The sequence below is a fragment of the Neolamprologus brichardi genome, chromosome 8 (assembly GCF_056152115.1).
Source record: "Neolamprologus brichardi isolate AB-2024 chromosome 8, ASM5615211v1, whole genome shotgun sequence".
Classification (NCBI taxonomy): domain Eukaryota; kingdom Metazoa; phylum Chordata; class Actinopteri; order Cichliformes; family Cichlidae; genus Neolamprologus; species Neolamprologus brichardi.
The window spans coordinates 11052341-11064854 of record NC_142111.1 but is presented as its reverse complement, the minus strand read 5'-3'; the positions used below and the strand labels follow the sequence as shown (position 1 = coordinate 11064854).

At 43.9% G+C, this 12514-nt stretch overlaps 1 protein-coding gene across 1 annotated transcript; it reads left to right on the top strand.

Moving 5' to 3' along the window:
- Positions 1-9163: 9163 nt before the first annotated feature.
- nog2 (noggin 2) lies at positions 9164-12005 on the top strand. Its single transcript, XM_006808018.3, has one exon. It carries the CDS (start codon positions 10527-10529, stop codon positions 11160-11162), a length of 636 nt encoding a protein of 211 aa, XP_006808081.1. The 5' UTR covers positions 9164-10526; the 3' UTR covers positions 11163-12005.
- The last annotated feature ends 509 nt before the right edge of the window (positions 12006-12514 follow it).

Here is a 12514-nt window from a genome sequence, read left to right as displayed (position 1 = left end):
GGTTTGTTTCTCCCCTTGGTGCGGTTCGCTTGTGCAGATGTGAACACAGTAATCACACTAGGGTGCAGACCAGTAAACAACTGCACAGATACACTTTAAATGAGTTGGTCCTGTTCGTGACGAACTACAGAGTGGTTCATGTATGGTGTGAACCCTAAAAAACGTCCACGTATGTTTGTATTCTGGGATGCAGTAAGGTACTATGTGCAAAATTGTGCAAAGGTCTGTGCAGGCTAGCAACATGCCGTGAAATGAATTCTCTGTGTTCTCCAGTAGTGCAGAACCCAGTACCTTATTCCTGTATTTACCTTTGTCACTCTCACCCCACACACATCTGGCCAATGAGCGGACTAAACATTCTCACGTGGTTTGTAGTGGCAGGTTTTGGTTTGCTTGGAGTTCACTTGTATTTTTTTCTGTGTGAAAAGAAACCAAATCATGGAGAAAGGCTACAAGTTTACACTCATCAATTGATTCAGATCACAGTAAACGGAGTAAATTTTCCTTTCACGTTCCTCTGACATCTTTCTCTTTTGCTAACACATTGTTGCACTACAATAGGGGTAGCCTTTTCCACTCAAAATGTGTTTATACACCTCTTTGCATTTAATCATTAATTATTATTATATCTGGCTCTCTTCCACAGCATGTCTTTTGTCCTGTCTTCCTTCTCCAACTGGTCGCGGCAGATGGCCGCGCCTCCCTGAGCCTGGTTTGCTGGAGGTTTCTTCCTTTTAAAAGGGAGTTCTTCCTTCCCACTGTCACCAAAGCGCTTCCTCATAGGAGTCGTATGATTCTTGGGGTTTTCTCTGTTGTATTATTGTAGGATTTATACAATATAAAGCTCCCTGATGTGACTGTTGTTGTGATTTGGTGCTGCATAAATAAAACTGAATTGAATTGAGTAAGTGTGAAAACAGGCATGTGGTTCCTACTTCCTGTAAAAGGAAACTTCCCACTGTTTCCAAGTGCATGATCATAGACAATCGCCTGAACGTTGAGGTTTCTTTCTATTATTATAGGGTCTTAACATTACTATATAAAATGAATTGACCTCTACGATAATATTTTATGCTTCGATATTAAATTCCTGTAATACAAATGAATATTAGCACATGAATTACAAGGTATGAAGTCATTTGAATCGAATTCTCTGGGAAAATAGTCTGATCTGGCCTTCAACTCATCCCAAAGATGTTTAAGGGTTTGAGATCAGCGCTCTGCACATGCCACGACGTTCTTCTTTGCCAAAATTGTTGAAGTCACTGTTTGCTGTGGTACTTTGAATTTAAGGGTGTCTTGATCTGGACATGTAATAAAGAGTAGACTTAAACAAGCATGACCTATCATCAGGCCAAATTCAAGTTTAAGTAAGGTCAGCAAGGTTATTGGCACAACTGCGGTCCTGTTTGGCTATCAAGCAGACACCAGCACAGATCCATAGTATCCATAGCTCTTTATGGATCTACTTTTTCTCCCTTTCTCTTTCCCTTCACGTCCCTCTGACTTGTGAAAGTTATTGGAGTGTAAATGCATTTAACAGCTTCTGCCTCCTGCTCAGTGTATGGAGGGAGCTATCTTTTCTTCTGATTCCTCTTTCATAGTGCAACTAGTTTTAAGGTTAACTGAGCCAGAAAAGTGTGAATTGAAGAATTAAAGAACAAGAATCTCACACCATTTTTGCAGTAACTTCAGTTCTAGCATGTTGATATAGAAAGAAGTTTTTCCTACCTAAAGTCGGCTTCATTGCGTCAGTTTTTTAAATCATTTTTGTGGGAATCTGCTGTCTGTAGCTACTCCTTCACTAATGTTTATTTCAGCGGGCAGTCAATTAGGAAAAGATTCTTATTTACAGTGAAAGGTGGGTGGGATGGATCTTGAATCCTTGATTAAGACATTAAGAGTGTTTCGGCTTTAGCTCTAATTAGGTCGAAGTGAATTTTACTGATGTGCTGTTCTTCTACCACACCAATTTAATATCTCATAACTTTGGCACTTCATTACTCTCACTTTTCGTGCCTACCTGCCTCTCTCAAGCCTAATTCTGTCCCCCCCTAAGGTGACAGAAAAAGGGCAGACGCTCCTGTTTACACATGGCTCCAGGGGCTTGTGGCTGCTGATTAGCAAACCAGTGTGAGTCAACATTTGGTACATCTTTTGCACAAACGAGCTTACTGAGTGCACACTTGGGCTGTTGTCAGACACCATCCCTCTCCGTCCAGTTCCCAACCAAGCGGGCAACCCCCCAAGCAGAAGTGTTGCGCGCTCACACACCAGCGAGACATTTCCCAAAGCCTTCCCAGTCCTCCTGGCATCTGGGCAGGCCGTCACCCTTGTACCTTCCTGCGTGTTCCACAAGCACACTAGAGGACCAAAGGGCACCAGGATCCCAGCACTACCACTCGGACAACTGCCCAAAAGAGAGCGGGTCATGACACCGATGCGCTCCGTCACGTCCATGCAATGGGACGCCCTCACTCTGAAGCCCGTCACAGACTGGTGGAGACGCCATCGTAGAATTTCCCTCCCTTTGTTTTTGTTACCCAGTGCCAGTCCATGGAAGTATCTTGGCTCTAGACTCAACAGAACACACATGCTGCGGAGAGCGTCGGGCAAGGGAACATCTGTTGTGGTCAGTGGCTGTGGGCAAACTGTTTCATTTCGACAAGATGGCCTGTGGCAACACAATGGCTTAGTGGTCGGGAGAATGAACGAATTGCCAGTTACTTGTGGTCAGGGTTTACCTAAGTTGGACAGAGCTTCTGAAAGACATGTGGTTACATGAAATTACTCTTTAGTTAGTGATAAAAAAAAAAAGGGGGTAATGGCACATTTTGAAACACAATTGTTTTTCAAAATGTAATCTTTTCAAGTGGGACAGCAGAATTTGAAATACCCAAATTGTTTTCATTTAAAGTCTTTATTCCATTGTAGTTGCTTCTCCATTTCTCTTCTCATGTAAATCGAGGCCGTTAACAAGCATCCAGGGGGTGATCGATAGAGTGTGCCAACAACGATTTCACTGATGGAAAAGGAGATTAGAATAACAGATTAAAGCTTTAGCATTCACAGAGATTGAAAATACATTATTTAAGTGTCGAAACAAACTGTGCTGTACTACACTGTCGCGGCTCTCATATCTCTGCCATGGCATTCAATTCACACACCACTTGACACACCATTGAGTCTTGACATTTTGTATATCCTACTTATTTTCCCCTCGCTTTCTTTATTCATCTCCCTGTCTTGCACTCTCTCTCTCTCAGCCTTTCCTTCTCTCCAGGCTGTTGGCGGCCGGCCAATGATGTCATCCTGCCATAGGGAAGACCAGGGGGAACGCCCTCCTGGCGTTTGGAATGCGCTGTTTTTTCCTGTTGTTTTCCGGAAGGTGGCGATCAATTTAATTCCGCCCTCATCACTCCCTGATCTGAGGGGGGCCGAGGAGGCAAGAAGGGAGGGTGGGATGGTGGGAGAGCCAGAGGAGGAGGAGGAGGATATGACAGACGAAGGATGGGGGCACTCTTGGGGTTTTCCAAAAGGGGATGCATCAAATATAAAAGGAGAGGGATGGATGAAGACCATGGGATGCTTCAAACTGTTGAGATCCTCTTTTTGTTTCAACTTTACACGATGTGAATAAGGGTAATCACCCTGGAATTTTGTGAGGGCACGCCAAAGCCAATTAAGAGCTGCCAGGCGTCATTACAGGAAAATAGCGATTCATGAAGAAAAATGGGAATGACTTACGGAAACCAACAATGCTTATTTCCAAGTGACCCAGCTAGGCCATTACAAACGCCGAAACAAGCACATAATAGTTAAATACATGTTTTTATTCACTGCTTAATTGCAGCTACTTTATAATAATAAAGTCTTCCTTGAAAGAGGTCTTTTTTAAAAGTCACCTGTAGCAATAGTACTCAAACTTTTCATTGATGGTGAAAACTCAGAGGTGCAGTTTGTAGGATTTGATGTAGATGTGAGGTCACTGAATTCAAACTAGTAACCCTTCTCCATATCTGAAGGGTTTGCTCTAAGCTAATAAAAACAGAATGATGATGATGATGATGAGTAACTGTGAAAACACTATATTCAATTATTGTGAACAGGTCCTTCATTGAAACTTAGCTTTTAATTTTTTTTAGCAGCATGAAACGTGTTGCTTAGAAGACCTCATGCCTCATTCACCCATTCATAAAAGCACTATTTCTATGCAGAAGTGCTCTCTAACATTTACAAATATTCATACTCCAATGGATGCATTGGAGATCAACTTGGGGTTAGTATCTTGCCCAAGGAGTTCTGGTATGCAGACTGGAGCAGGCAGAGGTTGAACCACCAACCTTCTGATTAGTAGATGCTGAGCTACAGCCGCCCCAACTGGGCGATCTCCTTATTTTCATTGTTGTGCCGAAACAAACACGTTTTCAGGTCGTGTGAAAAATGTTGGCAAGTTCTCTAAAGATTACACAGATGCCACACTGAGGTCCAGTGTTTTTTTCTCTTATAATAAGCTGGGGTTTTTTTAGTTACCATGACATTTGATCAAATCATTATAACTTGTAATCACAAATACTTTGGTCTATGACTACTTTAAAAGCTAATGACATTATTATCAGACTGTGATTATGTGGCTGTTGGCTCCATTTACTATGTTGGTAAGAAAAAGGAAGCTAAGTTCTTTATCAGGCCCAGCAGGGGGTGACTGCTCTATGTAATACTGCACAGAAGTCTAATATTCTCTCTTGATTTATGAGGTTGGTAAAAGTTCTGAGGTCTTTGATCAACTTGTGATCAGCTGCTGTCGTCAGAGGTATTTTGTGTAAAGATGGCAATAAAATAGAAAAACTCGGTATCACACCAAAACGTGTAATAGACATGCAAGTCCACAATGTCCATTTCATGCTTGCATTTCCAGAATGTGAAATGGACATGCATGCAGAAGTTGCATAACCAGCAGGGGGAGATAATATATTTAAAGCCAAAAAGTCGGTAGTATCCAAAAAACGTATGACGTACATTCCAGGTTCCTTAATTGTCAGAAACAATTAAGCTGGGCAGCTAATATGTATGTCAATGTAAATATGTTAATAATGTTTGTAATATTACATGCTGGGCCATGACATCGGATTGAATGGAAATAAGACAGAGTTAATTTGCTATCTGTACGCAGATAGCAAAGCGGTTGCTGCCTGTCAGAAGACAGGTTGCCTCCCACCAGACGACCTGTGCAATCACCTTGAGATTGAACATGGTTGCTCAGAGGTCGAGGGTGTTGCACGCTCAACTAATCCGTGACAAATTGGTCACAACAGCTGCTTGTAATTGGTCACCAAATGTAAAAAATATTTAAGTTTGCCTATTCTTGTTCTAGTATTTTGCATTAGTGAGCAGCAACTTTGTCTCTTCCAAAGAAGCGGGATTCCACCAGCCAATGGGTGACATCACAGCTGAAAAACCAGCATCGTGTTTGTTATTGCTGGAGCTTAATTTTTCCTCAATAGGAACACTGCATTCAACAAAGTAAAAGAAGATTCATTTTTCCAATTTCATTTCACTTTCCGATCATAGGATTGTTTTTTTAGGATTAGCTGTCAATACGACAGAAATGTGACTTCAGCTTTCAGGCCCCGTCCTCTGCATGTGCACCGCCATACGAAATCTTCATAAAAAGGAAAACTCAGGTATTGAACAGCTTCGGTAATGAGTGACTGAACACGTACAAAAACCTAAAGAAAAACATTCATATTCACGGTGCTTGTGCCACAGTAAAGTTTCCTGGCTTAGCTCAAGTTCTTCAGTCTCAGAGTTCAAAGTGGGCCCCGCAGTCACATCACAAAGCCAATGAGCTGTCTACGATATGATCACCATTAATCACAGCTTTTGATCACGCGTGGAGCAGCATTTTCTCCATCGCGACTGGAATGCCGTAATAGACACAAAGGATGCGGGGCCCTGCTCAGATTGACTTCAGACTGAACAACAGCGTGGCGCGGCGCTCTTTCAATAACAGGCCTTACACTTAGTTCAGCTTTCTTTTCTTCTCTTAGAGGAAAAGGGGGAAAAATATCACTTTGATGCTGTTTACTGGATATTTTTGCAAAAATAACTTTATGATGAATTTTAGGGGAGAGGGAAAAAATGTAGCAGGAGGGAGGGGGGGGGGGGGGGGGGGGGGGGCTTCAAAAGTAGTGTTAACGGGAGACAGATTTTTGACATGCTTCCCAAGCCATCTGCTTTCAGTTAAAGCTCGGAGACAGAGTCGAATATGGGGGAGAAGGAAGAGGGGAGTAAGCCTGGAGAAGATGACAGGGCAGCGGGGAATAAAGGGATATGCAATATTGACAAGCAATGGTGAAAGCTATGTATTTGCAGTGTGAGCATTTCTGTGTATGCTGCTGCAAGGCAGGTCTCGCAAGTCTGAGGACATAATACGTCACATCAAGCACATTTAAAATGACTTTCCAACACATTAGACGTTGTTCTAATCTCAACGTTTCTGCAAATATTTATCTGAAATACTGACAAATGCTTCTGCTGATTTGACAGCTCAAAAAAACAAAATGTTCAGGCTCTGGTTGGTTCTGAAATCTGTCAGACTGCCAAAGTCCCATCAGAGAGTGTTCTGCTGTAGATGCCATAACACAAAATGAATTATGAGACGTTCTCCGGGCATATCTTTTTATTTGATGGGGTGTGGCCTCTGGGATTTGTTCTATCTCTGCCACTCAAGCCACAAATAGCCACAGCAGCTTGCCAAATTCCATGACTTTCCTTAACTAATCTTCTGACAGGTAATATTTTGTCGTCTTAGTTTGTGAGTTTCTTATGTTTAGTCTCCCCCCTCTCTCTCCTCTCCAATCTGTCCATCTCCATCCACCCATCTGTGCCATTCTACCAGTCCTCAGTGGGCACAGTCGGCCAGTCTGGCCTGGGCTGCCCCTTGCTGTGCTCCTGCAGTGCATAAGCTCCTGTCTGGACTTTGGGTGGAGGCCTTTGTATGGAGCTGTAGGTGTGTTAGTGTGTGTAAGTGTTTGTGGTGAGCTATGTGTGGGAGTGTATGTCTGTATAGCATTCATAGCAGAAAAAGGAGAAGGGAGTCAAATCTATGCCTTAGGGCACCCCCGCTGCTCCAGCACCCCTTCACATGCGCCCTATTGAGGCCTAAGGGAGCGTGAACAATCACTGCACAACCAAAGGACTAAGTCCCCTTGTTATACAAGGCCAATTTTCAGCACCAGTCCCCCTCCCCGCTCTCTCCTCCATAGTTTGACCCGCTCGTCAGAGGTTGACGGGCTTCGTTAAAGCGAGCCGGGGTCCTTTAACGCCGTTATTTAATTAGCCATTCCACAGCAAACTGTCATCCAGCACTAAAACTACCCTCTCACCCCCACCCTTACCCCATTGGTGAATCCATCTTCATCACCACCACCCCTCTGCCATCTCCCCCACTCACCACCACCACATATGCTCAGCATCACCTCGACCCTTCCCCACTGTGTCCACCGGTCCCCTCCTCTCTTCTTTCCCTGTCTTTATCTCCAGTAATTAGCCAGTAAATGGGGGTTGACTCATTGCTGGGTTTCTAGAGTATTTGGGCGTGGGACTGAGGAAGTGTTTCTCCCGGCATGGGGTTTCTCTCTCAGTCCAGCACACCGAGAGCTGTGGAGGAAGACAATGGGAATGGCCGGTACTACAGTAGCCGGCTCAGCCTCACTGTCCCTGCAGCCCACTGAGTTCTGTCTACACCGGCACCCTAATCATTAACCAGATTATGACTCTGTGTGTCTGGATAGATGTTAGGAGGGGGTCAGAGGGAATTTACTCACAGGATGCCAAAGACTGCTGGCAACTTTTTCCATCTGGTTAGACCTGGATAATGAAGTTGAAGAACTGTGCAAGACACTGAAATTACAGCACTTCTTGTGATAAAAATTATTCCATCTCGCAACTGTGGAATTTTTTATATTATACTCTTAGTGAGTATGATTCCAGTTAACTACTTCATTTGCCCTCAGTGGAGTCTTTTAGAAGTTTGATTACAGAGCTGCTGAGCAATTTCACTTGAGCTGCACCCTAACTACGAGTGAACATTCTTTCCCCATGGACTCAAACATGAGTAGTCAAACTGTGAGGGCGAGTCTGGGGAGCCCCTGGCTTCATGTCCTCACCATGCTAGTTCACCGCCCTCTAGTGACTACTACAAAAGACAAGCACAATCACAGCCTATCCAGACTGCGTAGGTAAATGAAACCAAGAGTCAGGTTTAAATTCAGAGCAAGCACGTCCTGATGAAGTTTGACCAGCTTTTGATGCAAAGTTTAATTTCAAAGTATGTTTACATTTTCTTTTTTTTAAGTTTATTAAAGTTTTGAAAATGTTTAAATGTTCATTGGAATGGAGATCGACTTCAACGCGGCTCCTGAATCAATTTAGTGCGTCTACCGGACATGTTTAAGCGATTTGACTATCAATAAATTTCACTTGTTTGTGTAAGTTCTAATTTGGATTATGGGAAAATAAACATAGTTTAATAGTAAGAAGAAAAAAACGTTCAGCATGACTGTTGATTTCCCCCTAATGACTGCTTAGCATGGGAAAGGTACCGCTTAGTTATCCACGGCCATTTATAGCCCCTTAATTATGCGCCTATTTTGTGACCCTGAGTTCAACGGGCCAATTCCTGTGTAGACCCAAATCCCGATGAACAAAGGTGGAATGTGATGCCCCTTTTCCGCAGACAAGCTACCAAACGTTTCCCATCATTTTCGTGGTAAAGTTCACGAAACTCTTTTACACTTCAGCCGAGTATTGACAGCGCATTGAACCTATTAGTGCATCAGAGACACTCTGCTGATGAAAACCGCAGGAGAAGCAGCTGCTGTTATACTTACAGTGTGTAAGAAAGAGAGAGGGGTTAAAAAATATATTGTATTATCCTGTGTGTCTGGGAATATTGCTCTTAAATGCGATTAAAAAAAAGGCTGGTGCTTTAGGACCCAGTTGATCCTCATTGTGGCTGATATTTTCCACGTTGTGAGGGGAGGGTTGGGGGGGGGGGGGGGGGGGGGCTGTCAATCATAGTGAAAGTGGCCAGGGTGGGCAGGCCCCTCTGACACTTTGTACCGTCGGAGGGGGATATTTAACTTGGGACTGAGCACCACTCGCTACAGACACACTCACACACAGTGTGCCTAAGCAAAGAAATGCTCCAGCGCCAAGTCTCTCACACTCCTGAAGTAGGAGCGACTTAGTAGCTGCTGTACCCAGTTATCAAAGGAGGAGAGAGGCTCCCTAAGGAATTGACCGCTTTCATAGACCGGGGAACAAAAAAGCAGATTATGGACTCTCTCGTCATGCACCGACATTGCGATTAGAAGATTTTTTTCTTTTTTAAATTAATATTATTTGAATTTATTTATTATTTTTTTTATTTTGTTGCTGGTGTTGTGAAGATTCAGCGATGCCACACTGAGAGGAACTCTGACCCAACCACGTTTTCTGTCTTTACGCAGTTTGCATTTCACGTGCAGTGAGGCTGCATTTCGCTGGAAAGTTGTGTTTTCATCGTTCTTCTTCTACTTCTTCTTTTTTTTTTTTACACGCAAAAGCCAGAGTTCTGTGGGAATATTACAAACGAGACTTTTACATGTAAAACCGAGCTGCTCTGCGATTTGGAACATCATCTGGGAAGATAAGCGGCTGCTGCGTCCTGAAAAAAAAACTGAGATTGTGCCACACGGCTCCTCCAAGTTTTCTGTCATTTTCAGGGAAAGTGCGCATCGACGGGCTGGAATACCGCAGGAGACTGGCTGCAGAGACTACCCCACTCCCCGCCCCCCTCTCCTCGGTCCGTGGACTGTGCGCTCTGGGACCTTGTCAAACCTGAGAGCGCCAGGCGACGTTAAGAGAAGCCACGTTTCTAAAAGCCGTGCGTAAAAATAACATTGGCCAAGGCAGCCCTCGCTGCCGGGCGCGTGACATTTAAAACTTGGTGAAGTGCTCTTTTGTGCGCCCTTCTCTCCCGGGAGCTCCGGATCTATTCTGTCCCTTTCAGAAAACACTTCAGTCCATGCAGCTCTCGCCTCGGCCGCTGTCATCCAGTGCAGACAGTTTCGTCGTGGCTTCGAGTCCTCGGGGTAACCATGACAACCGAGAGAAACCCGAAGTGAATCTGAGGAGCGGGGTGAAGCAGGAGAGAGCGTGAATAGGCGCTCGAGTTTTCCCTTTTTTCTTTTCTTTTTTTTTTGACTTAACTCTTTCTGCAGAGAGCGGGGTAGCCCGCTTCCATGCTGCACAGTTGCATCAGCGGGTAAATTGCAAAGTTGAAGGAGCCCTAAAAAGCAAAGCACTCCGCTCCATGTCATTCAAACCCGACGTGGTCTATTAAAAGTATCGCCTTGCTGGTGACTGAACTTCTACTATTTATGAAGCCCCGGGCTGGTGACTGCACAGAACACAGTAACCGGGAAAAGAACTGAGTATTATTCACGCGAGAAGAGCCCGTGCGTTGAACAAGAGGAATTATGGGCTTCTCTCAAACGCTGTTCGTTTACGCGCTGGTTTGCGTTCACCTCGGAGTTTCCCAGCATTACCTTCGCCTCCGCCCTTCGCCCAGCGATCACCTCCCAGTGCCCGATTTGAAGGAGGACCCGGACCCGGAGTACGACCCCCGGGAGCAGGACTTGGTCGAGAGGACTCTGAGGAAAAGACTCGGCAGTAACTTTGACCCCAATTTCATGTCCATCAGCCCTCCCATGCTGGTGAACTTCTCCGCGCCAGATAACCAGGTGAAGCCGCAGGGGCCCATGCCCAACGATATTAAAAAGCTGGACCTCACAGAGACCCCCTATGGAAAGCGGGTAAAAGTGGGCAAGAAAGCCCGTAGGAAATTCCTGCAGTGGCTGTGGACCTATACGCACTGCCCGGTTGTGTACACCTGGAAAGATTTGGGTGTGAGGTTCTGGCCACGTTACATCAAAGAGGGAAACTGTTTCTCAGAGCGCTCGTGCTCCTTCCCCGAGGGGATGTCTTGCAAACCCGTCAAGTCAATCACCAAGATTTTCCTCCGGTGGTATTGTCAAGGCTTTCTAAAACAGAAATACTGTACGTGGATACAGGTGCAATACCCAATCATCTCAGAGTGCAAGTGTTCGTGCTGATTCTCTCTAAGGAAGGAAGTAGTAGTAGTGGTGGTGGCGGTGGCGGTGGTGGTCGACGGGGGAGTGGACTGGAAATACGGTTTCTATTGCACTGTTAACTCTCTACAGAGGTGGGCACCATAGCAAATCTATTTTTTTATATAGCATTTTAAGTGAAATACCAACATTGTACATATTTAAGAAAAATGCAGCTATTTTTTCTAATTGAACCAGGACCATATTTTATTCTCAACCCTGACATTTTTTTCGGAGGGGAACACGAGCACTTCGTGAGGAAGGAGCATTTTGTTTTGTTGATATTTTTAAGAGACATTGAAAATGGATTGCATATGCTACACTTCTCCAAGAGGTGACCTTTTTCTTCTTCTTCTTCAACTGAACATTGATGCTGACTGTTATTTCACTGCGATGCTGCCTAGAGTTTTTGTATATTAATATCAATAATAATTAAATTGTAAAAAAAAGAAGAAGAAAAGTTGAGGTAAAGATATATATAAAGGCGTGAACTCAGCTTTTTTTTTTTTGGAATACATAGTATTGTAGGAATAAACAAATCTGTACGTTTTATTTATTATTTTAACGATTTGTGAGTATAGAGCATAAGGACAGAGAATAGCAGAATATACCAGAATAAAAAAATATGGAAGATGTCTACTTGAATATTTCTAAAAATGACAAAAAAATAAATAAATAAATACAAAAAACCCAACATATCAGTGTACATGTTATGGTTACACGTTTTAGCAATAAAGTCCATCTTTTCAACATGTGTTAGTGTCAACCCATGCTTACGCCACTGTGTATATCCAAAGGGGCGTGTACACTGTAAAAAAAAAAAAAAAAAAAAAAGCTATCTAAAAATGTCTGATTAAGCTGTAAAAATCTTTCCTTGCCACAGAGATGCGTTTCACTGGTTTCCATTCGGGGTGACTGAAGAGATTTCACATATCAGAGCGATGACGCTGAAGTATTCTTGCAATATTCGTGTGTTTTTCAACCGGAAACCCCTGAAACTGTACCTCGCTCAATTAATAAAGGGTGAAAAGACTTTTGCAAATGATATATTTTTTACAGTGTAGACGGCCGGGCTCCGAAGTGGAGTGGAGTTACAAACTACTATAAAGTTTCGGTGACTTTGTGTGGACTGTCTGACGCTCCACGCCGTCACAGCGATTTTAGAAAAGGCTGATTTACTACGCTGCTTAATGCGCAACGCATACCTCAAGCGCCTCCACAGACCTGGCATTCATTTGTCTCAACCGGAGAGCGCGAGAGAGAGGGAGAGCGAGGGGGAGAGGCCACGCACACGCATTCATCTCCAACTCGCTCATGAGCTCCGAGGTGTTAACATA

What these genes read in the sequence shown, in the direction of transcription:
- nog2 (XM_006808018.3), top strand. Translation starts at nt 10,527, where the DNA reads ATGGGCTTCTCTCAAACGCTGTTCGTTTACGCGCTGGTTTGCGTTCAC.